The sequence below is a fragment of the Aphelocoma coerulescens genome, unplaced genomic scaffold, assembly GCF_041296385.1.
Source record: "Aphelocoma coerulescens isolate FSJ_1873_10779 unplaced genomic scaffold, UR_Acoe_1.0 HiC_scaffold_70, whole genome shotgun sequence".
Lineage (NCBI taxonomy): Eukaryota > Metazoa > Chordata > Aves > Passeriformes > Corvidae > Aphelocoma > Aphelocoma coerulescens.
This window is the reverse complement of record NW_027184055.1, coordinates 1,761,487-1,787,582: the sequence shown is the minus strand read 5'-3', so window position 1 is coordinate 1,787,582 and position 26,096 is coordinate 1,761,487. Positions and strand designations below refer to the sequence as shown.

Here is a 26,096-nt window from a genome sequence, read left to right as displayed (position 1 = left end):
AACATGGTTGTGAAAGCAGCTGAGGAACTCGTGGGATGTGAGTAAAGGAGCAGAGTGAGGCTTCTGAAGGCTTGAAGGGAAGAGAAGCTTCCCAACCCTCCAAGGGGGGGAAATTTGCCAGATGAAAAACCGTTTGCACCTGGTGGGTTCATACAATGCTTCTTCTCCAAAAGCCACTGGCCATGGAACCGCACAAGGCTGATTCTGTGGGCAGCAACCAGCCCAGGTGTGCCAACTTTCACCAGTTCACCGGGCAGTCAGGGCTGGCTTTGGGGTCACCGACCACCAGGGACCCCCAAAGAGAGCCCCAGGGCAGAAGAACGGATGTGCAAAGGGGTGGGGGAAATATGCAATGATTTTGGGGCAATGATTGTCGTGTGTGTGTTTGTGGTGGGACAATCTGGGAATGTGTCTGTGAAACCCAGTCTGCAAACAGGAACATTCCTGAACTCGGCACACACGACTTTGGGAGGGGCTCTCCCCTCGTGCATCCGGCCCAATAAAGAATGCTGCTGCTTCGTGCTGCGCTGGTGCTGAGGAGGTTTTGTTTCACTGAAGTTTTGGTAACAGCTCTGTGCCTGTGTCCCAGACCCACAGAGCAGCTGTGATGTCAGAAAGGGGCTGTGTGACATCACAGAGTGGGCTGAGACATCACAGGGTATTGGTGTGACATCACAGAGTGGGTTGTGACATCACATGGTGGCTGTATGACATCATAGAGTCAGCTGTGACATCATGGAGCAGTTCTGTGACATCACAGAGTGGTGCTGTGACATCACAGCTTTGGCTCTGACCTTACAGGGCAGAGGTCAGACATTATCCAGCAGACTATGACATCACAGAGCAATGGTGACATCACAGAGCAGGCTGTGACATCACAGGGTGCTGGTGTGACATCACAGTGCAGAGTTGGAACATCACAGACAGAGCTGTGAAATCACAGGGCACTTGTGTGACATCACAGAGTGGTCGAGTGATATCCCAGAACAGGCTGTGACATCACAGAGTGGGTTGTGACACCACAGGGTGGCTGTGTGACATCATAGAGTCAGCTGTGACATCACAGAGCAGCTGTGTGATATCACAGAGATGACTGTGACATCACAGGTGGTGTGACATCACAGAGTGGCTATGACATCACAGGGTTGCTATGTGACATCTCAGAGTGAGCTGTGACATCACAGATATGGTTTTGATACCACAGGACAGAGGTCTGACATCCTATAGCAGACTATGACATCACTGAGTGGCTGTGACATCCCAGGGTGGCTGTGTGACATCCCAGGGTGGCTGTGTGACATCCCAGGGGTTGGATGCCATGGCAACCCTCATCAGTTCCAGTTCCCTTGGAAACCCCCCCAGGAGCCATTGCTGCACTCAGGGTCCGTGGCCACTTGCCCGCAGACCTGTGGCTGCCCTCGGCTGCCATGGCAGCCCTCAGGACAGAGCGGTGCCGGGGCTGGTGCCAGCTACAATTGCACTGACACTCGCTGATGCCCTCAGGTGCCACGGCAGCGGCCACAGGGACCCGTTCCTCACTTTGGTGCCACGGACACCAACGCTCGGCCCCGCTGCCATGGGGATTGGCACGGTCACCTGCACTCAGGGCCCGTGGCCGGGCACTGCTGCCATGGACACGGGCACGGAGCCCTGGGCCACAGTCGGCTGCCGTGGCCACCAGCCCAAGGTCCCGTGGCCAGGGCCAGGGCCATGGAAAGGAACCCGTGGAGCCGTGGTGATGGTGGGTGGCCATGGGGTGCTGCTGTGGGCTGGGGCAGAGGGAATTTCCTTGCCAGGCCTTTCTCTGGGGCTGTGTTTGGCTCTGTGCTGAGCACAGCGTTGCTCACACAGAGATGGTTTTGTTCTTGCTGAGCTTGCACAGAGCCACCCATCAGCTGGGGGAAGCTGTCCCAGCCAAGGACTGCAGAGCCACTCCCGGACACTGGGAATTCCTGCAGCTGCCTCCAGCCACAGCTGAGGCTCCAACCCCGCTGCGAGAGGGCCCAGCTTTGACAGTGCTGGAGAAACAAACTGACAGCACTTCCAGTGCGGGAACATCTGCTTTCATCCTGCTCTTGGCTTCCTCCTAAGCCTGGCCAGGGCTCAAGGAGGAGCCAAGGGAGCTGACTTTGACCATACAGCCCCAAACAAGGCCAGATGTCAGATTTCATGGCCTTGTCCCAGCCGCCCGCAGTGCCCAGGCCGTGCTGGCCGTGCTCAGAGCTGGGCCCAAAGCTGCCCAGCACTGCTGCCTTTGGGAGCAGAGCAGGAGGGCAGGACATGTGCCCAGCCTGCAGCCAGCCATGGCACAGCCACCTCCTCAGCAGCTGCCCAGAGCCCAAAAGCAGCTTGGCAGCCACTGAAGAATTCCCTGCAGCCGCCCCAGCAAAGGGGGAACCTTTGGTGCCCGGCCAGGCCGTGCCATGCCCAGCTCTGGCAGCATCCCCCTGGCTCTGGACTCACCTGCACACTGGCCGTGGAGCGTGTCTTTGGAGAAGGTGCCAGAATCAAAGGCCATCATCTTCAGCTGCCACTGGCCAGCTCCAGGAAGAGGTTGTCGGCCTTGAGCTCGTCCTTGGTGGCTCCAGCAGCAGCAGCCCCACCTGCTACAGCTTCTCCAGGGGCTCCTTCTCCTTCCCTGGGGCCACACCAGGCTCTCAGGGTTCTGCCCAGGGCCCCAGCCATCAGTGAACCAGACCAGCAAAACCAGGGGGGATGGTGGCCACCAGTGCTTGCCAGAGCAGGCCTCCAGCTCAGCTGCAGCCCAAGAGCTGCGTGTTCCCTTCTGATGCTCCCTGCCCAGGGCTACAGGCAGGACAAAATCGTCTGCTTTGCTTTGCCACTGATTGCCAAGAGATGCGTGGGGCTGTTACCTGCCAGGCCCCTGGATCACACTGTGCCCGTGGCTCTCTGCCATCCTCTAGGGCACATGAACACCCTGCAGCCAAGGGGCACTGAAGAGCTCTTCCAAGGACGGCCTGTCCAAGGGCTGCATGGACAAGCACCTCTTAAGAACACCCTGGCACTCTGGGCACAGAAAGCAGAAACCACCAGTCAGCTGCAGAAGGATCCCGCCCGCTTTGCCCCCCGTTCCCGTGCCCAGGCCATGCTGGCTGTGCCCAGAGCTGGGCCTAAACTTGCCCATGGATTCTGTGCTTTCGAGGGCAGCAGGAGAGCAGGACATGTGCCACCTCCTCAGAGCTGCCAGAGCGGGATGCTCCTGAGCCCGCTGCTGGCTCCCAGCACTGCTATTCCCCCCGTGCCACAGAGATGAGGGATCCACACAAAAGGAACCAGACCAGGAGCCCACACTTTCAGTGCCTGCCAGAAATGGGTCTCATTTTGCTCTGCATTCCTTTCCTAGGAGAGGTTATCTATTAAAAACAAGAGAAAAAAGAAAAGAACCAGAAAAGTATGAGAGATAAAAACAAACCCCAAATGTGGAGTGAAAAGTCTTCTGCAACTTTGGATTCAGAGGGAATTGATATTTTTTAAAAGACAACTCAGTTATTTACCTTTTTTTTTGTTTCATTCAGTACTCACATTGTTTTCCTTCCTTCCTTCCTTCCTTCCTTCCTTCCTTCCTTCCTTCCTTCCTTCCTTCCTTCCTTCCTTCCTTCCTTCCTTCCTTCCTTCCTTCCTTCCCTCACAAGGCACTTCTCACCCCATTGAAGGGGTACAAAGCAGCAGGATCCCCTCCCAATTGGGGTCCCCTCACCCTCCCAAAATGTGGGGACTTCGCCTCAGTCCCACAAATTGCGGGGCGTTTACGGCACCTTCCCCAAATTCACTGCAACCTCCCAGAAGCCACTTAGAGGCCCCAAATATGTCAAAAAACAGAAGGATCCTCCCCAGAAGCAGATCCTGGTTTTCTTCCCTGGAGTGCCCCACTCCAAGTGCCCAAACCACCCCATCCCATCCCATCCCATCCCATCCCATCCCATCCCATCCCATCCCATCCCATCCCATCCCATCCCATCCCATCCCATCCCATCCCATCCCATCCCATCCCATCCCATCCCACCCCACCCCATCCCATCCCATCCCATCCCACCCCACCCCATCCCATCCCACCCCACCCCTCCTGGACACCAATTCCCCTTCTGTGGCTCCTGACTCCCCACAGCCGGGCCTTGGGGCTGACGGATCGAGCCATTTGGGGCTGCCATCGACACACTGGGGCTGGCATTGAGTTTATTGGAGGCACCCGCTCAATCCCTCCATCCCAAATGGGAGCTTAGAACCTCTCCTCAGCCCTTGCTGTGCCCATGGGCTCACCTCAAGTCCCAAAATGAGAGCCAGGGCCCCACAGCCCATTCAGAACCTCTCAACATTGCCAGAAACAGCAGCATCCTTCCCAAAATGGGCTCCCCGGCTCCCTGACAATAGGTCCCCCTTCCAAGTACCAGAGCCCCCCTCTCAGAACCCCTCTGAAGCATTGGGGGGACCCCAAAACTGCCTCAGGAACGGGACATACCCTGACATCCCTTCAGGAATGGGGGATACCCCAGAACCCACTCAGCAACGGGGTCCCCCCGGCCTCATCATGCGCAGCCTTCAGCTGGCTCAGCCAGAGCCCATCCCGCCCTCAGCAGCCCCAGCCCAGCCCAGCCCTCCTGGGCAGGAAGCCCCAATGGCCGAGCCGGCCTGGGACACTTGCAGGGATGCGGGGGCAGCCGCAGCTTCTGGGGCCAGCCTGTGCCAGGCCCTGAGCGCCCTGCCAGGGAACCATTGCTGCCCCACATCCCATCTCAGCCTGCCCTCGGGCAGCGGGAAGCCGTTCCCTGGGGCCCGGCCCCGCAGGCCCTTGGCAAGAGTCTCTGTCCCCCAGCAATTGCTGCTCCTCCCTGCTGCGGGGCCCGAGCTGCAAGTTGATTTTCTGCCGCTGGCCCCGGCCCAGCCCCGAGCCAGGGCCAGCACCTTGCAAGAACTGCCCCCAGCAGAGCTGTTCCCTCCTGCAGTAGTTACACCTGCACACCCACAGCGCCTGAGACTGCAAGCAATGAGCATTCCCTGGGCACATGTGCAGCCCAAGCAGCTCGAGGACAGCCTTGCAGCAGGACTGCTCTCAGCTGAGCCAAAAAGGCCCCTCTGGCAGCTGCAGGGCCATTGCAAAGGGCAAGGGCCAGAGCCTGGGCCCACGGGGGAGGAAAGGGCTCTGAATTCCCCTGCCCTGGCACAGAAACCCTGTTCCCAGGCTGCTTCCCACACAGGATTCCTCTGCAGGACTGCGGAAAGCTGAGAGGCAGCTCTGGCTTCTCCACTTTTCCTGTGCTAAAGCTGCCTGGCAGAAGAAATGGAGGGACAGCTCTGGTGGCACAATCCCTCCCGGCCCAGGGCACAGCGCTGGGAAGGTCTTTCCGTGCCGAGGCTTTGCTGCGGCCAAGGAAAGCTCCTGGCTCAGGGTCACCTTTCCTGCGGGGCCAGACCCCCCGAGTGGCCCAGCAGCAGCAGAGAATTCCAGCACAGCCCCGGCACGGGCAGGGCGGCCCTGGGCGGGCTGCGGGAGCCGGCAGCGCCTGAGCTCAGAGCAGCTGAGCCCGGGGGCTCTTGGCCAAGGCCGAGGCCCAGCGAGCATTTCTCAGGTCGCAGGGCGGCCTGGAAAGGTGCTGGGGGGGATCATTCACCCCCCAGTGCGGTCCCAGTGGCTCCCAGGATTTCCATGTCCGTGCTCCCAGCGCTGCTGCCAGCCCTGATCCGTGGGGATGGGAATGTCCCGCTCCCTTCCCGGGGCAGGCTCACACCTGAGCCAGGTGTGCAGGGCAGGACCTTGCCCTGAGCCCAAGCCCTGTCCCCCCTGCAGGATCTGCTTCCCATCGGCCTCTTCCTCCTGCGGCCCCAAGCCCAGCTCGGTGCTGAACGAAGGGCGCTGGGCCGGGGTCATCCCCCGGCGGGGGCTGCGCACCCCCTCTGCCCCCTCCCCAAATTCCCTCCCGGGGCAGCAGGGGCTGGCTCAGGAGCCCTGTGGGCAGGGAAAAGGGGGTGACACTGGGATGGGGGGGTCACACACGCTCTGGGGGGACACACACGGCCCCTGGGGACCCCCCTCACCTTCTCCTGCAGTGCCAGGAGGATGAACCCCAACATGGAATCCCCGACCCCCAGCAGCATCTTGGGGGTGGGGTCTGGTGGCAGTTTTGGAGTCTGGGGGAGAGGCCCTAAAACCCCCTCCCAGCCCTACAGCCACTCCCAGACCCCTCAAACCACCCCACAGCTCCTGGCCAGGACTCCCCCAACCACTCCCTGCATCATAAATGACCCCAAGAACCACAAAATTCTCTCCAAGCCACACTGCCCAGCCAAGATCACCAAAACTCTCTCAGAGACCACCCTAAAAGGCCCCTCCAAGAACCACAAATGCCCTCAAGAGCCACAAAAGCCCCTCCCAGTCCCCCAAGGAGCCCCCCAGACCCCCTCCCAGCCCCCATGGCATCGACCAGGACAGGCTGGGGGACAGGAGCATCCACAGCCCAGAGCAGCTCAGGCACTTCAGCAGCGATTTGGGCACTTTGGACGTCACACTCCAAAGGGAGAGACCCAGAGCAGGGACTGGGACAGACAACCAGAATTCCTGTAGAATAGGTGGGCTCAGGTGGACACGTTCTGACAACACAAGTACAAGATTGCGGCCCCAGTCTGCCTGGCTTCACAGCCCCACAACACTCAGATCCTCCCAAATATTCCTCTGAACCCCAAATTCAACCCCAAATTCCGGTAAAATGGTGCCGCTTTAGATCTCTTTGTTTAATTTCTTTATTTCTACCCCAATTTTGGTTGTTTCAGTGGGATTAACACAGAAATTACTTAGGCTGCAGAAGATCTCCAAGGTCATCCAGGGTTGCTTGATACCACCAGAAAAAACAATTGGACAGAGCAGATGAAAATTTTGGGGTGTAAAGTTAAAAAATCAGCTCTTCCCAATGAATTTCCAATGACGATCTGAGTCCCGATGGATGTTCCTGCCCCTGTGTTCACACAGGTGCCACCAGAGATCCAGGAGAACGTGGAGAGCACCAGCCAGGGGTCTTCCCAAACTGGATCACAGGGAATGTGGGTCACCAGGGCTCTGCCAAACGTGGCTCCTCTGTTGGGAGATGGAGTTGGAGCAGAGGACAAAGCTCTTCCTGCAGTCGGGGCACTCGCAGGGCTTCCCTTAGCGGTGCCTCCGTTGGTGTCTGGTCAAGTGAGAGCTCCTGGAGAAGCTCTTCCCACACTGGGGACACTCGTAGGGCCTCTCCCCGGTGTGGATGCGCCGGTGGACGATCAAGGAGGACCTCTCTGAGAAGCTCTTCCCACACTGGGGACACTCATAGGGCCTCTCCCCAGTGTGGATGCGCCGATGGATGATGAGGGTGGAGTTTTGCTTGAAGCCCTTCCTGCAGTCAGGGCAGCGGAAGGGCCTCTCATCCGTGTGAATCCGCTCGTGCAGGAGGAGAGTGGAGCTGGTGTGAAACCTCTTCCCACACTCAGGACACTCGTAGGGCCTCTCCCCGGTGTGGATGCGCTGGTGGCGGATCAGGCTGGAGCTCTGGCTGAAGCTCTTCCCACATTCCCCACACTCGTAGGGCCTCTCCCCAGTGTGGATCATCTGGTGGCAGATCAGGTGGGAGCTCCGTCTGAAGCTCTTCCCACATTCCCCACACTCGTAGGGCCTCTCCCCGGTGTGGATCCTCTCGTGGTCGATCAGGTTGGAGCTCTGTCTGAAGCTCTTCCCACATTCCCCACACTCATAGGGCCTCTCCCCAGTGTGGATCCTCTGGTGGTTGATCAGGTGGGAGCTCTGCCTGAAGCTCTTCCCACATTCCCCACATGTGTGGGGCTTCTCCCCATCGTGAAGCTGCTCATGAACCACCAGCTCTGGCCTCTGGCTGCATCTCCGGCCTCCTTCCAGGCACAGGGTGGGTCTTTCCTCCTCAGAGCACCCTGGGCTGCATTTGCAGCCCCTCCTCCTGTGGGATCTCCAGGGCTTTTCCTCCCTGTTGGATTCCTGCGCCATGGAGCCGCTCAAAACGGCCTCTTCCACCAGGTTCTGCCCTGGGGATTTGTCCTCCCTGGGCTCCGTCCTCAGCTCCTTGTCTGGGGAGGAAGGACAAGGAGAGGATGGGATTTGCCTCCGTGCCACAGGGAAGGGGAAGGAGATCCCCCCAGTCCGTCCCCGGCAGGACGGCGTCGGCAGCGGGGTTGTCCTGCAGCCGGGGGCGATGCTGGGCTGGGAGATGGAGCAGGAGAGAGGGGGAAAGGGGCACTGACTTCCTCCTCACCTGCCTGGGGCTCCCAGGGCATCTTCCTCTTCCTCACAGCCTCCTCCTCCATCTGGCCAAGGGTTGGGAATGGGAAATCCTGGTTTATGGAGAAACAAGGGATGAGTGTGTTGGGTTGGGGGTTCCTCCTGCCCAAGTCCACCTCTAGAAGTCACCGGGTACCTGGTGTCCATAAAATCAACAAAAAACCAAGAGTGACTCCAAAAAAAGCCTCCAGGAGTTCCCCCTTTCCAGTCTCCTCACTTTGGGGTTCTGGGGGTCCCCCTTGTCAGGGCTGCTGGGGGTCCCGTGCGTCCTGGGGATCCCCCTCTCTGGGGTCCTGCTTAGGGATGCTGGGGGGGTTTGGGGGTCTCATAGGTCCCTTTTTTCCCGATTTTGCTTTGGCTCCCAGAGGTCCCAGGGTCTCCCTCTTCAGCCTCCCTCCACTCCAGGCACTTGGGGCTCCCCCTTCTCCTCACCGCCCCTTTTAGGGCTGAGGGGTCCCAGCCCCACCTCATCTCCAGGCCCCCCCACCCCTCCAGGCTCTTGGGGGTCCCCCAGCTCTGGTATCGTCCCTCTCTGCTCTCCCCACTCCAGGGGTCCTGTGTTCCAGCCCCCAGCTCTCCTGGGGATCCCCAAACCCAGTGTCCCACCCTGCCAGTACTGGGCGATCCTCACATGGACCTCCCAAGACCCCCAAGGGGCAATTATGGCTCAGCTTTGGAGTCCTGCAAGATCCACATGTCCCATCTGGCCCAAAAAATCCCTCCCAGGGACATGCAAGGACATCTAGGGCTCGATTCCAGAATCTGCAAGCTCCAAACACCCCGCCAAAAAAACCCCTTCTGGTGACCCCCCCGACAGATTTGGGGTGAGCTCCCCCTCCCCGCTCACCTGCAGGATGGGGGGGAAGATGCTACCGGGGCTGGGGGTGCTGCGGACACAGTGGGCGGGCGGTGGAACCTCGTGGTTCTCCAGCTCCTCCTCCTCCTCTCTCCCTCCTCTTCCTCCCACTCCTCCTCCACTCCCACCCTGACCCCCCTTTCCCACCCCCTCTGTCCCACGGCTGCCGCAGCACCGGCTGCTGTGTGGGGGGAGCCCCCGATCAGCCCCAGGGATGGACAGGGGGGTTGGGGACCCCCCCAGTGCGGATCCCTCCCTTCCCCAGAGCCCCAGGGAATCGCTCCAGGGCTCAGGTGCTGGGGGACAGGGCTGCACCCCCATGGAACCGCTCGTCTTCTGTCCCAACCCCACCTTTCCCTCCCCTCTCCTCCCCTTTCTCAGCGTTCCCCCAATCCACAGCCCCATTCCAGCTCAATTTGGGTGTCCCATCCCCATCCCGCTTTCTTTGGGGGTCCCAGCCCCCTCTTCCCCTCCTCCTTCTGCACCTTCCCCATCCCCAATCCCCACCTCCCCTCCCCCGGCCTTGGTTTTGGGGGTTCCAGGCCCCTCCTGCTCCCTTTGGGGGTTCCATTCCCCATTTCGCTCCATTTGGGGTCCCAGACCCGCCCCCCTTCTCACCGCTCACCCCGCGCCCGGGGGGGCTCCCAGCACCACCAGTGCCACCAGTGCGGCCCCAGCTGCCCCCACACGCCCCATGCCCAGCGCCGGGCGCTGCCGACAGCCCCAAAGCAGCCGCGCTGTGCCCTGGGGGGTCCCCAGAGCGGCCCCGCCCCGCACGGCACTGGGAGCACCAGTCCGGACCAGTGCGGAGCGCGGGCGGGCGGCATCAGCCGTGCCCGGGCAGGGCCGGGCCCCGCGGGGCTCCCGCCCGCACTCGGCCCCCGCCGGGACAGCGCGGGGGGGCCCGGCCTGGCCGCCCCCACCTCCCCCTCCCCAAATTCCGCTCCGGGGGGCGCTGGGGGCGGGGGGGGCTCAGCTGGGGCCAGAGGTGCCGGAGCCACGTGTCCCCCGCTGCCAGCACCGCCCCCTCAGGATTAGGGGTGCCCCAAAACTCCCTCGGAGCTGGCGGATACCCCGCAGGCCCCTGAGGACTGGGGTCCCCCCGGCCTCATCATCCCCAACCTTCGCCTGCCTCATCCCAGGCCCCATCCCGCCCATCCCCCTCCGCCACACTTCATCCCACACCCCAATCCACATCCCACCCTTCCCGGGCCCCATCCCGCCCCATCCCATTTCTCCCGGCAGCCGCCACCGGGACCCCCAAAACCCCGCGTGCCGGGGGCTCCCCAATATCCCCCAAGGGGCATTTGCGACTCACATTCGGAGCCCTGCAAGATCCAAACATCCGCCTCCCCTCCCCCGCCCCACCAAACCCCCCTTCCCCAGGAACCAACAAAGATATTTGGGGCTCGGTGCTGGAGTCCTCCAAGCTCCAAAAATCCCCTCTCCCAAAACAACCCCAGGCACCGCCCAAGATATTTGGGGCGAGCTGCCCCTCCCCGGTCACCTGCGGGATGGGGGGAGCGGTGTTCCCGAGGCCGAGAGCTGCGGACACAGAGAGCGATGGATGCACATGGAGGCTCCTCTTCCTGCCCCCTCTGGCCCGCCTCTTCCTCCCGCCCCTCCCCCTTTATCCCTCCTCTTCCTCCCGCTCCTGCTCCTCCAGCCGTCCTCCGTCCAGCAGCTCCGCTGCCGCCCCCAAACCTCGGGCTGGAGCGGGGGGTCTGGGACACAGCCCCGTGCTGGGGGGCAGAGCCGCTGCTGGGGCCATCGCTGTGTCCAGGGCATCCTTTGTGGCCCTCGTGCAGCTCCAGGCTCCCGAGGGCTCCCCGAGGCTTTCTGTGGCTGTCCCTGCTCCCCAAATCTGTCGCGTTTAATGCCCGAGCGCGGCAGCCCCGTGCCCTGGGGCAGCAGCCGGTGCCGGGACACAGCCCCGGGAGCTGCGCTAATGCCCGGCCGTGCCAGGAGGGACTGAGGGGAGGGGACTTCATAAGGATCCCCCCTCTGCGCCCCTGGCTGCGCACGGAAAGGTTCTTTAGTGCATGGCAGCGATTTTTCGGGTTTCTGGGTGCCACGGGCCGGCGGAGACGCCCCTCGGTGCGGCTCTTTGATCGGATTTTCTTCTTTTCTCGCGGTTTTCTCTCGTTCCCAGCTCGCCCGTCCCGCCGAGCGGCTCCTTCAGGGGCCCGGGGCGGCACCGAGCCCTCGGGGCGGCTCCAAAGGGCCCCCCCCGCCGCCGCTGCCCGAGGCCTCCCCGCTGCTGCCGGGGATCGGACACCGCAGGCGGCCCCGGCCCCTTCCTCTTCTTCCTATTCTTCCTCTTCTTCCTCTTCTTCATCCTCGCTGCTGCCAGGGTTCAGCCCCCGCCGCCGCCCGGCTCCTTCTGTCCATTATGACAATGTGGATCAAAGGAGACCATGGTGACACTGCGGAACCGCATGGAACCAAGGAGCCATTGTGACACAGTGGGGCCTCATGGAATCAAGGAGACCATTGTGACCCAGGTGTTGCATGTGAAGGCAAGGAGCCATTGTGCCACTTTGGGCTTCTTCCCTTGAGCTCTGCAGCTGGCTGCCCCAGCCCAGCGCACCATGTGCCACCTGCTCTCCTCAGGGCTCTGCCTGCACACAGGCCCAGGAGAAGTTTTCCTGTTTGCAAGGAAAGAATGGAAAAGCCTGAGCAGGTTTCCTAAACAACAAACCCCATTCAGGAGCCACATGCTCAGTACAGGCTGCCTGGAATGATGGCCCCTTTCTACAAGGGTCAGTGTGAGCAGGAATGATCTCTGGGAGCAGAATTCTCGGAGTCTTTCCACTGAATTCTCTGTGCCTGTGTCTTGGGGTGACTTTAGGATGTGTATCCCCTATGGCTGCTCTATGCCCAGAAGTTAACTTTGTGCATTTCTGTGCCTTTCAACTGAGCCTGAGGGGGGGGAGAGGAAAAAAAAACCGGACAAACTTCTCAGAGCGTTTGTTCAAGGACACACATACACACTCCTCTGCATCCTGCTTGCAGCAAGGGCGGAGGAAGCAACCTTCTTGCTTTTGAGCCAGTTTTCAGCTCCTTTTCTCTGCAGGGAGATGGAGAGTTGAACTTTGTTCTCCTGGGACTTTGGGGGTTTTTTTCCCTTCTTCTCTTCTTGACTGTTTCAACATCAGACCACATTGGGAGAATTTTCGCCCGAGGTGGGGGCCCTGAATGTGGGCCCATGAGCCAGCTCCAAGGAGGAGGAGGGAGACTACACCTCCAGAAGTGTTGGGGTTCCTCCCCCCTGCCATGAGGTCATGGGAGAGGGGACCCTGGGGTAGAGGCATGGCCTGAGCACGGGGGTCTCCCTGCTCCCTGCTCACATGTGCCCTAATCCTGTTCAGCACTGGTTATTTTGTGTTGCCCTGTGCCAGGAGGGCCCTGCTTGTGCCGTGATTGCTCAGTTCTTTGGCAGTGCCCCGCCCATGTGGCTGGAGAAGAAAGAGCTCTGAAACTTCTCTCAAGAATCGCTCCCTATTTCTTTCCATGGGCCTCGCTGTCTAGGGATGTTTCAGGAGACCCCACTGAAACACGGAAGGACTCTCCAAGTATCCCAGGTTTCGCTCCACAGCGAGAGGTTTTACTATTTAGCATTGTTATCCTTTTCCTGTGTGTTTGTTAAATAAACAGTTTTTATCTCTTTCACTTTCTTCCCAGGAAAATGCTTTTTTCCCGAACCTGGTGGGGGAGGGCTGGGTGTAACCTGCCTTCTACCAGAGGATATTTTCCTCCACATTTGTCCAGACCAGCACAGCCTGTCCTTTCCCTGGGTGTCTGTTGCAGATGGAAGCTGCTGGTGCCATTCTCAGCTTGAAGCCCTCTTTTGATGCAAGCAGATGTTGCCAGCTGTGTTCAGCAGCTGTGGCTCAATGTTTTTGCAAAGCTTTTGTGTTCCTCATGGAACCAAGGAGCCTTTGTGACACTGCAGGGGCTGATGGCATCAAGGAGACAATTGTGACAGTACAGAACCTCCTAGAAACAAGGCTCCATTGTGACACCGTGGGGAATCATGGAATCAAGGAGCCCATGGTGACACGGCCAGGCCGCATGGAACCAATGGTCCATTGTTACACTGCGGATTCAAGAAGACCATGGTGACACCACGGAGCATCATGGAACCATAGTCCATTGTGACACAGCGGGGCCTCATGGAAACAAGGGGACCATTGTGGCAAAGCAGGGCCTAATGCAAGCATGGAGAGCATTGGGACATTGTGGGGAATCATGGAAGCATGGAGAGCATTGTGACACTAAGGAAACTCCGGGAACCAAGATGACCACTGGCACATCATGGAACCTCATGGAAGCAAGCCTCCATGATGACTTTGGAGGGCCTCATGGAGCACAGGATCCATTGTGACACAGCAGGACCTGGTGGAACCAAGGAGCCTTTGTGATACTCCAGATCCGCATGGAAGCCAGGGTGCACTGAGACACAGCGGGGCCTTGTTGGAACCAAAGACACCTCTGCAAAAAGCAGGCTAGCTCGTTGTCTTGGTTTTGAAGGACAGGTGCCTGCTAAGGAAGGCAGAAGCCTCCCTTGAAGTGGCAGATATAACCCCTTCCCCTCTGAGTTATTATAATTTTGAAATCAAGGGCCTTTAGGCAAAGATGTGGGAAATAGGAATAACAGCTCTTTACTATTATATATATAACCAGTCAAACAAACAACAACAACTCTGGCAGTAACAGCAAACACAAACCCAGTCCCAGCCCTCTCGGCTGTCGGGCCCTTTCCCCTTGGGTGCAGTTCCGCTCGCAGCCGGCAGGGGCGCTGGCGGCTCCCGGTGAGCAGGGCAGGTGCGATGGTTCCCCCGCGGCTGCAGGGGGCGCTCCGGAGCGAGCTCGGGGAGCACGCGGCACCGGTGCCCTGGGATCTGGGAAGGGATGGAACAAAGGCTTCACAAACCCCTGGGCAGCCGATCCCGGTGTCCGGCCGGACCCTCGGGAACAGCAGGCTGGAACGGCAGGGATGAGCACAAATCCTGGGGGGCAGATGCGATGTATCCAAGCGGGGAACCCCCCCGGAGGTCCAGGCAGGCAGGGCGAGCACGGCTACAACGAAGCGAAGGCTCGAAGCAGCAGCGGGGCAGGGCAGCCACAGCCTGGCCTCCAGTGGGATAGGGAAGGTGGGCCGGGGGTCCTGGGATCTTTGTCCGCGGAAAGAAAAAACGGCCGAAAAGAACCAGCAGCTTCTCCCTCCGAGAACGCCGAGAGCAACTGACCCCACAGCCACGTCCATGTCCGTGCTCCCAGCGCTGCTCCCAGCCCTGATCCGTGGGGATGGGAATGTCCCGCTCCCTTCCCGGGGCAGGCTCACACCTGAGCCAGGTGTGCAGGGCAGGACCTTGCCCTGAGCCCAAGCCCTGTCCCCCCTGCAGGATCTGCTTCCCATCGGCCTCTTCCTCCTGCGGCCCCAAGCCCAGCTCGGTGCTGAACGAAGGGCGCTGGGCCGGGGTCATCCCCCCGCGGGGGCTGCGCATCCCCTCTGCCCCCTCCCCAAATTCCCTCCCGGGGCAGCAGGGGCTGGCTCAGGAGCCCTGTGGGCAGGGAAAAGGGGGTGACACTGGGATGGGGGGGGTCACACACGCTCTGGGGGGACACACACGGCCCCTCGGGACCCCCCTCACCTTCTCCCACAGTGCCAGGAGGATGAACCCCAACATGGAGCCCCTGACCCCCGGCAGCATCTTGGGGGATGGGGTCTGGTGGCAGCTTTGGGGGTCTTGGGGGAGGTCACACCTGCCCTAAAACCCCCACCCAGCCCCAGAGCCAATCTTGGACCTCTCAAAGCCCCCCAAATCTCCTTGCCAGGACTCCCCCAACCACACCCTGCATCATAAATGATCCCAAAAACCACCAAAACCCCTTCCCATCTCCCCCAACACCCTCCCAAATTCTCTCCAAGACACACAGCCCTGCCAGCACCCCAAAACTCCCTTGAAGACTGCACAAAAAGCCCCCCAAACCCCCTCCCAGCACCTCAAATGGCCCCAAGAGGCTCAAAAGCCCAGCCCAGTCCCCTCAGACCCCCTCCCAGCCCCCATGGCACTGACCAGGACAGGTTGGTGGACAGGAACATCCACAACCCAGAGCAGCTCAGGCACTTCAGCAGCGATTTGGGCACTTTGGGGGGGACACCCTGGATGGGCAGACCCAGGGAAGGGACTGGGACACACAACTGGAATTCCTGGAGAACAGACGGGCTCAGGTGCACACGTTCTGCCCCCACAACTGTGAGATTGTGGCCCCAATCTGCCTGGCTTCACAGCCCCACAACACTCAGATCCTCCCAAATATTCCCCTGAACCCCAAATTCACCCCCAAATTGCGGGAAAATGGTGCAGCTTTAGATGTCTTTAAATTTTTATTTTTACCCCAATTTTTGCTGTTTCAATGGGATTAACATAGAAATTACTTAGGCTGCAAAAGACCTCCAAGATCATCCAGGGTGGCTTGATACCACCAGAAGAAACAATTGGACAGAGTAGATGAAAATTTTTAGGGCATAAAGTTAAAAAATCAGCTCTTCCCAATGAATTTCCAATGTTGATCTGAGTCCTGATGGATGTTCCTGCCCCTGCGTTCACCCAGGTGCCTACGGGGATCCAGGAGAACGTGGAGAGCACCAGCCAGGGCTCTTCCCAACCTGGATCACAGGGAATGTGGGCCACCAGGGCTCTGCCAAACGTGGCTCCTCTGATGGGAGATGGATTTGGAGCAGAGGACAAAGCTCTTCCCGCAGTCGGGGCACTCGCAGGGCTTCCCTTAGTGGTGCCTCCATTGGTGTTGGGTCAAGTGAGAGCTCCTGGAGAAGCTCTTCCCACACTGGGGACACTCGTAGGGCCTCTCCCCGGTGTGGATGCGCCGGTGGGTGATGAGGGTGGAGTTTTGCTTGAATCCCTTCCTGCAGTCGGGGCAGCGGAAGGGCCTCTCATCCGTGTGAATCCGCTCGTGCAGGAGGAGATTGGAGCTGCTCTGAAACCTCTTCCCACACTCAGGACACTCGTAGGGCCTCTCCCCAGTGTGGATGCGCCGGTGGCGGATCAGGTTGGAGGTCCAGCTGAAGCTCTTCCCACATTCCCCACATTCATAGGGCTTCTCCCCAGTGTGGATCCTCTGGTGGTCGATCAGGTAGGAGCTCCACCTGAAGCTCTTCCCACATTCCCCACACATGTGGGGCTTCTCCCCATTGTGAAGCTGCTCATGAACCACCAGCTCTGGCCTCTGGCTGGATCTCTGGCTGCCTTCCTGGCACAGGGTGGGTCTTTCCTCCTCAGAGCACCCTGGGCTGCGTTTGCAGCCCCTCCTCCTGCGGGATCTCTGGGGCTTTTCCTCCCCGTTGGATTCCTGTGCCATGGAGCTGCTCAAAATGGCCTCTTCCACCAGGTTCTGCCGCGGGGATTTGTCCTCCCTGGGCTCCGTCCTCAGCTCCTTGTCTGGGGAGGAAGGACAAGGAGAGGATGGGATTTGCCTCCGTGCCACAGGGAAGGGGAAGGAGATCCCCCCAGTCCGTCCCCGGCAGGACGGCGTCGGCAGCGGGGTTGTCCTGCAGCCGGGGGCGATGCTGGGCTGGGAGATGGAGCAGGAGAGAGGGGAAAGGGGCACTGACTTCCTCCTCACCTGCCTGGGGCTCCCGGGGCATCTTCCTCTTCCTCACAGCCTCCTCCTCCATCTGGCCAAGGGTTGGGAATGGGAAATCCTGATTTGGGGTGAAACAAGGGTGTTGAGTGTAAGATCCCTCTGCCCAAGTCCATCTCTAGAAGTCACTGGGCACTGTGTCCATAAAAATCTGCTCTGAAAAAGCCTCTCAGGAGTTCCCTGTCTCTGGTCTCTCCCCTTTGGTGTTTGGGGGTTCCCCCCTGTCCCAGCTGCTGGGGGTCCCTCTTTTATTGGGGTCCCCCTCTCTACTTGGTCTCCAACCTCCCCAGACTGCTGAGAGTCCAGGAATCCAAAAGCTCCCTGCTTTGGTCTCCCCACTTAGGGATGCTGGGGGTTATGGGGTCCCCAGGTCCCTTCTCCCCTTATTCTCTGCTTCGGGGTGCAGGGGGTCCAAGGAGTCCCCCCTCCCCTTCTCCCGGCTGTTGAGGGTCCCGCAAATAGTGGTGCTCCCCCCTTTTGGGGCTCCCCACTTTGGGGCCCTGGGGCTCACAGGGGGTCGCTCCTCCAGACTGCTGGGGCTCCCCTGGTCCCGGTACTGCCCCTCTCTGCTCGTCCCACTCTGGGGGTCCCGAGGTTCCCCCTCCTGGCTCCGGGCTGGAGGTGGCCGTGACTGACTCGGGCAGACCCAACCCCCACCACGGGCCGTACCCCACATCCCCCTGCCCGCTGCCAGGGCTCTGCTGGCACCGCCACCGGGACCCCCAGAAACACCTCCTGGGGACCCCCAATGTCCTCACAAGGGGCATTTTCTGCTCAGCTTTGGAGTTCTTCATTCTCCAAACATCCCCCCCAAAAAAACACAACCCAGGGAACCCCCCCGGGATATCTGGGCTGAGCTCCCCCTCCCCGGGCACCTGTGGGATGGGGGGCGATGATCCCACGGGTGGGGGGAGGGAGCGCTCAACCTCATGTGGGGAGTGACTGGGTCTGAACTGGGGGCAACTGGGTTCAACTGGAACCACACTGGGAGATAATGGGAGCAGCTGTGCCCATGCTGGGGTCATACTGGGATCCTAATGGAACTGACTGGGATGATACTGGGAGTGTCTGAGGATGACTGCGACCATACTGGAATCAGACTGGGAGGGACTGGAAAGGTGCTGGACATGACTGGAACCATACTGGAGGTGACTGGGAGCAACAGAGACCGTGCTGAGAGCAAATGGGTTTGTATTTGGAGTAACTGGGAGTGACTGGATTCATACTGGGAGCAACTGGGCCCACACTGGGAGTGACAGGGAGTCACTCTGGGCATGACTGGAATAATACTGGGAGTATCTGGGAGTGACTGGGGTCATACTGGGAGTGACTGTAACCATGCTGGGGGTGACTGGGATCATACTGGCATTGAGAGGGAGCAGTTGGGATCACATTTGGGGACACTGGGACCATACTGGAAGTGACTGGACCATACTGGAAGTAACTACGGGTCCTACTGGGGCCATACTGGGAGGCACTGGAATTACAGCAGGTGTGAATGGAACCATGCTGGGGGTTGCTGGGAGCTGCTGGGCCCATGTTGGGAGGAAAATGTGGACACATTGGGAGCAACTGGGATCAACTGGAAGGTACTGGAACCATGCTGAGGGCACTGAGACCACAACTGAGGCCACAACTGGGGCCACAGCTGGGATCATACTGGGAGCAACTGGGACCATACTTTGGGAAACTGACAGAAACTGGGATCATGCTAGAGGACCCTGGAAGTAACTGGGAAAGACTGGGATCATTCTGCGGTAACTGGAACCTTACTGGGGCAACTGGGAGTGCCTGGCAATGACTACAAACATGCTGAGGGCAACTGGGATATACTGGGAGTGTCTGTAACCATACTGGGGGTGACTGGAATCACACTGGGAACAGCTGGGATCATGCTGGGGGGAAATGAGACCATGCTGGGGGCACCTGGGAGCAACTGGATCTATGCTGGGGGAAACTGGGCATGACTGGGACTATTCTAGGGGCAACTGGGATCATACTGGGAGGAACTGGGAACAACTGGAACTATGCTGGGGGCAACTGGGATCATACTGGAATCACAGTGGGTCCATGCTGGGGGAGACGGGGATCATACTGAGGGTGACTGGAATCATACTGGGATTGACTGGGAGTGGCTGTGAGCAACTGGAATTGTGCTGAATGCAGCTGGGAATAAATGGGAGTGACTGGGAGCATGCTGGGGGTGACTGGGATATACTGGGAGAGACAGGGAGTCATGGGGATCATACTGGAGGCTACTGGGCTCATGCTGGCATTGACAGGGAGCAACTGGGAACACCCTGGGGGCCACTGGCATCATACTGGGAGTGACGGGGGCCTTGCTGGGATTATAGCGGGTGTCAATGGGGGTTACTGGGAGCTACCAGGCCCATGCTGAGAGCCTACTGGGGATGCACTGGGAGGAACTGGGAATGATAGGATGCATGCTGGTGACAACTGGGATGTACTGGCAGGGGCTGGGATAAATCTGGGGGCAACTGATCCCTGCTGAGGTAACTGGGAGTGCCTGGGAATGACCACGAGAATGGTCAGGGCAACTGGGATATACTGGGAGTGTCTGAGACCATGTGGGTGCTGACTGGGACCACACTGGGTGTGACTGGGAATGTGCTGGGGGCAACTGGGAGCAATTGTGAGTGACTGGGGCCCTGCTGGGAGAGTCTGGCATCATACTGGGAGTGACTGGGACTATGCTGGGGCAACTGGGAGAACTGGGAACACACTGGACAAAAGTGGGAGGAACTGGGAGCAACTGAGACTGTGCTGGGGGCAAATTGCATCATAATGGGCGGTGACTGGGAGTGACTGGGTTCATACTGGGAGCAACAGGGAGTGAGGGGAAGTGACCAGGATCATACTGGGATCATACTGGGCTCATACTGGGACTGATGAGGAAACTGGAACCACTCGGGGAGGGAACTGGGCTCATACTGGGAGCAGCCCTTCCCGGCCCCGGGACCCCCGAGCCCCTTTCCCAGCCCCGGGACCCCCGAGCCCCTTTCCCGGCCCCGGGACCCCCGAGCCCACTTCCCGGCCGTGCCGCCCCTGCAGCCCCCAGACCCCCCCGCCGGGGTCCCGCCAATCCCAGGGGTCCCCCCTCTCGGGGTCCCCGCTTTGGGCTTCTGGGGCTCTCCTCTCTCCGAGGTCCCGCTTAGGGAAGCCGCGGCTCTCCCGGGGGTCCCCAAAACCGGTGTCCCCCCGGCCCCCCCGGCCCCGCGCCGTCCCCACGGGGCCCCGGCAGAGCTCGGAGGGCCCGGCCCGGGAAGCCCAACCCCCACCGCGGGGGGACCCGCATCCCCCCGCCCCCGCCGGGGCTCTGCCGCCACCGACACCGGGACCCCCAAAAACACCGCCCGGGACCCCCCGATATCCGCCCGAGGGGCATCTGCGGCTCGCCTTTGGAGTCCCGCAAGCTCCAAACATCGCGCCGCCCGCCCCGACAGAGAGGATGAAACTGCGAGCCCCAAATAGATTTCCTGCGAGCTCCAAATATCCCTCCCCCCTCCAAAAGCACCGCCCGGGATGTTTGGGCCGAGTTCCCCCTCCCCGGGCACCTGCGGGATGCGGGGCGGGCGATGCTCCCGGCCCGAGCGGCTGCGGATGCAGAGAGCGCTGCCTGCACGTGGAGCCTCCTCCGCCTGCTCCGCCTCCTCCTTCTTCCCCCCGTCCCTCCTCTTCCTCCTCCTCTGTCCCGCCTCCTCTTCCTCCTGCCCTTCCTCCGTCGCTGCGGCCGCGGCCCGGGAGCTCTCGGGGCAGCGGGGCCGGGCCGGGCCACGATGGGAAAGGGCTGGGTCAGCCCAGGGCGAGCTGGGGCAGCGGAGGTTTGGGGCAACAATGGGAAAGGGGTGGGAGAGGGGGGATCCGGGGAGGTGGGACAGCGGGAAAGGGGTTCCACTGGGGTCCCCCAGTTAACCCCAGCACCCCCAAACCCCGTCCCAGCCCTCCCCGTTCCCTCGCCACCCCCGGCTGAGTGGGGGGCTCAGCCCAGGACCCGTCGCCGTTCGGGGCTCCCCCGAGTGCAGCAAACGGGAGAGGCCCCCCGGGTGAAATTTTGGGGTTCGCTCTGCCATCGGCGCTTTAAGATGCCCCGGGAAAGTCGGTGCCCACTATAACTCCCGTTAAAAGGGCAACACCATTCCCGTTGATTCCGGCAGCGGAGCCCCGGGTCGGGGTTTGGGGGTCCCGGGAGGGTTTGGGGGTCCCAGCGAGGTTTGGGGGTACCGGCAGGGTTTGGGGGTACCTGGGTGGTGCCGATGATGGCGATGGGGACCCCGTGCTGGGGCTGAACATTCGCGAGGGGCTCCTGGGGGGTTTTGTGGGTCCCGGTGGTTTTGTGGGTTCCCGAGGGGGGTTTTCAGGAGTCCCAAAGTGGGGGTTTGGGTGATCCCGGTGGGAATATTTGTGTGTCCCAAGGCTGTTTTGGAGTCCCTGCCGGTGATGGAGATGGGGACCCTGTGCCAGTTATAAACCTTCTCAAGGGGGTCCGGGGGGTGTTGGGAGGTCCCGTGGGAATTTTGGTGTCCTGAGAGGGTTTTGGGGGGTCTGTATGGGGCTTTGCATCCTGGGGAGTTTTTGGAGGGTCCCGGGGATATTTTTGGGGTCCCAGGAAAGGTTGGGGTTCCCCGGGGGGGTGTTGGGGATTCCCGGGAGGTTTTGGGGTACCTGGGCGATGCTGGTGACAGAGCTGGGGACCCCGTGCCGGGTATGAACCTTCTCGCTGCACACGGGCAGCGTCAGCGTGTTCAGGGAGATCCTGGGGGCCCGCGGGGTTCACCCCAAATCCCGGGGGAGCCCAAATGCTGAGGGACCCCCGAACTCCCCTCACCGCTGGATCTGCTGCAGGCAGGGGGGCACCAGCACTCGGCCCCCACCCCCCACTCTCACGGGGGGGCTGCAGAAGAAATCTGGGGGGCACAGACGGGTGAATGGGAGCTGGGGGTCCAGGCTTGGGAGCTGAGGGCTGGTGGTTCCAGAGCTGGGTGAGGGGGCTGGGCAGGTCCAGGGCTGGATGCTGAGAGCTGGGGGGATCCAGGGCTGGATGATGGGAACTGGGGGGATCCAGGGCTGGGTGATGGGAGCTGGGGGGATCCAGGGCTGGGTGATGGGAGCTGGGGGGATCCAGGGCTGGATGATGGGAGCTGGGGGGATCCAGGACTGGATGATGGGAGCTGGGGGGATCCAGGGCTGGGTGCTGGGAGCTGGGGGGATCCAGGTCTGATGCTGGTTCCGAGGTGCTCAATGGATGCTGATTCTGGTTTCAGGTTCTACTTCACTCTGCATCAGGAAGACTCTCGAGCTGATAGTTTCTTCTGTCACTTCCCTACCTACAAGTCCCTGGCCCCGCCTACCAGCAGATTCACAGGGTCTGTTTGCAGAGACACATTCATCACATTCCTTTCAATGTTTCCCTGAAATCGCTGTATTGTTACACTGAATCCAACAAATCTTTGCTTTTGGTGGATGCCTTTTTCTTGGAATGGACAAGAGACCTTCATGTGTGCAAGCCGTGTGCCTTCCTGCTTGCTCTACTCTGAGGGCAAAAGTCGCTTTCTCTGTTCAGCTGTGCTGCTCCTTTCCACTGTGCTGGCTCCAACAATGAACACTGGCACTTCAAACCAGTGGGAGGAGTTGGAAAATTGGAGTGAAAATAGATTATCCAGAACCACCCTTGATCTGTCCTCGCTCACTCACTGGGCTTGAGGAGATCCTTGGTAAGTGATGCCCGGGAAGCCTGTGAAAACAGGAGTCAATCTGATTTTACCACCCGTGTGCTGTAATGCAGCCTCCAAAAGGAGCGATGCTTTTCTGCACCTGTGCACACACGTGTCTAAAGCACGGGAATCCTCCATTAGCTCCACATTCATTCTGAGGCTTTGCACCCAGCTGTTGATTTGGTCCTGATGTTGCTCATTTTAGCTTCAATGGTTGCAAAACAAAGCAGATCAGTGGAAATGAGAAATACAAAATTTTTTAAAAAACTAAGAACACCCACTGACAACATTGCAGATTATTTTTTTACAGTATACTTTTTATTAAATCCTCTGTCAGTAGATATGTTCCTCCTAATTCCTTTATGCCTTTTGAACCACAGCTATTTATCGTTATTCCTTTTTAGTATTTGTTATGCTTTTTAAACCCCATGTATAACAGGCTGATGCAATCAGAAGTAGTTTTCTATCCCAAACAGACTGAAAAACTCACTTCTTCATCCCAAAGAGACTAAAGCCGGTGTGTTTGGCGTCCCATCTCCCACAGTCGGTCCCGGTATCTCCACAGGGGATTTCTGCCCTGGGGCAGCCCCGTGGCCATGGTGACACCCTGAAACATAGATTTAAAAGAAACAGAAAGATTTTAGTTATAGGCTAGCTGGGTTGAAATGAGTTAGAATAAGAAAGAATTTGAGCTGGACTAGAGTTAATTAAAATAGTTAGGAGAGCTAGATTTGAAATGCTTTTTAAGATGTCAGTAATTGATTACGGAATAATTGATGCTCTGTCATTTCTGTGTTTGTTTAGCTGTGCTTAGAACGAGGAACAGAAATATTGATCAGTTGGTGTAGGGAACAAGGACAATTCCCAATTTCCTCCCTCTGTGGGAACCTATTCAAAAGTCAGGCAAGAGGAAATTGGGAGGTCACTAACGTAATTAAGATTGTTAAAGTTCAGAAAGGCAAAAAAGGTGCAAGTGAGGGAGATGAGCTTACTTCATCTGTCTGGGACCACCGACCCAATTCGAGAGCAGCCACTCAATTCAGAGCACGCACTGCGCATGCTTAATGCCATTAAAGCTCATTTCCATACGAAGCGGAGAATGGGAGGGGTCACTGTTAGAAATATGTATTTGTAGTTTGGATACTCATCACTTTTGTGGCTAAATGAACTCTGTAACCGTTCATACCTGGGCACTGCGCATTAGGAAGCTGTTCCACGCCGCTGTCCGGCGCCAATCAAACATTCACTTTCTAACTCTAAACTGTTAGAGAGCTTTTGTCTGTCTCAGCTGGATATCGATATGAGATCGATATTCACATCTTGGTAAATCAAGCCCCGAGCACGGACACTGGGGCCGGTGTGCGAAGGCGTTTGGGGCTGCACGGACGTTCCTTAGCAGCAATGTTTGTCTTTATTCTCTCTATCTTTACTCTCACTCTATTCTCTTTCTTCTTATTGTCTCTCTCATTTCCCCTCTCTCTCTTTCTCTCTTTATTCTCTCTCAGAAGAAAATGACTACAAAAGCTGAATTTTTTAGCAATCTAATATTGAACATTTATTAGTCGAACAAAGGCAAATCACAGCGCTGGGGCGCTTGGCAATATTGCCAGAGGCGCCCTCCATTCATTTTCCTGTGGACTTAAGGACTCTCTTAAACTGTTCCATATTCATTAAGCCCAGTTCCTGGGAGTGAAGTGGCAAGATGGACGGCGTCAGATTCCCACTGAGGTTGTCAATAAGATCAAAGCAATGTCTCCACTGACCAACAAGAAGGAAACACAAGCTTTCCTAGGTGCCATAGGCTTTTGGAGGATGCATATTCCTCAGTACAGCCAGATTGTGAGTCCTCTTTACCTGGTTACCTGCAAGAAGAACAATTTCCACTGGGGCCCCGAACAGCAACAAGCTTTTGCCCAAATCAAGCAGGAAATCGCTCATGCCATAGCCCTTGGCCCAGTCAGGACAGGACCCAAAGTGAAGAACGTGCTCTACTCTGCAGCTGGGAGCCATGGTCTGTCCTGGAGCCTTTGGCAGAAGGTGTCTGGTGAGACTCGAGGTCGACCACTGGGATTTTGGAGCCGAAGCTACAGAGGGTCTGAAGCCAACTACACTCCCACAGAGAAGGAAATCTTGGCAGCCTATGAAGGAGTCCAAGCCGCCTCAGAGGTAATCGGCACAGAGGCACAACTCCTCCTGGCACCCCGACTACCGGTGCTGGGGTGGATGTTCAAAGCAGAGGTTCCCTCTACCCACCACGCCACCAATGCCACATGGAGCAAATGGATTGCTCTCATCACACAGCGCGCGCCTGTATCGGAAAACTGAATCGCCCTGGAATTTTGGAAATAATCACAAACTGGCCAGAAGGTGAAAACTTTGGTCTCGCTGATGAACAAGAACAAGTGACACGTGCTGAAGAAGCTCCACCGTACAACCAACTGCCATCAGAAGACACACGCTACGCTCTCTTCACCGACGGTTCTTGTCGCATCGTAGGGATGAAACGAAAGTGAAAAGCAGCCGTATGGAGTCCCACACGACGGGTTGCAGAAGCTACTGAAGGAGAAGGTGGATCAAGCCAATTCGCTGAACTCAAAGCTGTTCAACTAGCCCTGGACATTGCTGAAAGAGAGAAGTGGCCAAAGCTCTACCTCTACACTGATTCATGGATGGTAGCCAATGTTCTGTGGGGATGGTTAGAAAAGTGGGAAAAAGCTAATTGGCTGCGTAGGGGAAAACCAATCTGGGCTGCTGAAGAGTGGAAAGACATCGCTGCCCGAGTAAGAAAGCTGGTTGTGAAAGTCCGCCATGTAGATGCCCATGTCCCCAAGAGTAGGGCTAATGAGGAACACCAAAACAACAGGCAGGTAGATCAGGCTGCAAAGATAGAAGTGTCACAGATAGATTCAGATTGGAAACGTAAAGGAGAGTTGTTCCTAGCTCAATGGGCCCATGATGCCTCAGGCCATCAGGGCAGAGATGCCACCTATAAGTGGGCACGAGACCGAGGGGTGGATCTAACCATGGACAGTATCTCCCAGGTGATCCATGACTGTGAGACATGCGCTGCGATCAAGCAGGCCAAGCGGGTGAAGCCCCTGTGGTACGGTGGGCGATGGTCCAAATACAAGTATGGGGAGGCCTGGCAGATTGATTACATCACACTGCCTCAAACCCGCCAAGGCAAGCGCCATGTGCTCACAATGGTAGAAGCCACCACAGGATGGCTGGAGACCTACCCTGTGCCTCACGCTACAGCCCGGAACACCATCCTGGGCCTGGAAAAGCAAGTCCTTTGGAGGCATGGCACCCCTGAGAGAATTGAATCTGACAATGGGACTCATTTTAAGAATAGCCTTATTAACACCTGGGCTAGAGAACATGGCATTGAGTGGGTGTACCACATCCCTTACCATGCACCAGCTGCAGGCAAAGTGGAACAGTGCCATGGATTGTTGAAAACCACCTTGAAGGCACTGAGTGGGGGAACTTTCAAAAATTTGGAGCAGCATCTGGCAAAGGCCACCTGGTTAGTTAACACCCCAGGTTCCAC

The 26,096-nt window shown here is 58.6% G+C and overlaps 1 protein-coding gene and 1 pseudogene across 1 annotated transcript; one reads left to right on the top strand and one right to left on the bottom strand.

The window, feature by feature from the left end:
• LOC138102326 (zinc finger protein 850-like) overlaps positions 1-26,096 on the top strand; it is a 1,260,715-nt pseudogene that overhangs the window by 40,285 nt on the left and 1,194,334 nt on the right.
• Positions 7,053-23,602, bottom strand: LOC138102320 (zinc finger protein 418-like). Its single transcript, XM_069000013.1, has 6 exons — positions 23,596-23,602; positions 21,658-21,736; positions 21,495-21,585; positions 21,073-21,135; positions 15,961-16,370; positions 7,053-7,847 (listed from the first exon to the last, which is right to left on the bottom strand). The coding sequence occupies exons 1-6, from the start codon at positions 23,600-23,602 to the stop codon at positions 7,154-7,156; spliced, it is 1,344 nt and encodes a 447-aa protein (XP_068856114.1). The 3' UTR covers positions 7,053-7,153.

Excerpts from the sequence above, each read along its gene's own strand:
- LOC138102320 (XM_069000013.1), bottom strand. Across the intron at positions 21,586-21,657 it reads TGCCTGCAGCAGATCCAGCG|GATCTCCCTGAACACGCTGA; the intron begins GTGAGGGGAGTT and ends GCGGGCCCCCAG. Across the intron at positions 16,371-21,072 it reads CCATCATCGGCACCACCCAG|CTTCACAATGGGGAGAAGCC; the intron begins GTACCCCCAAAC and ends GTTCATGAGCAG.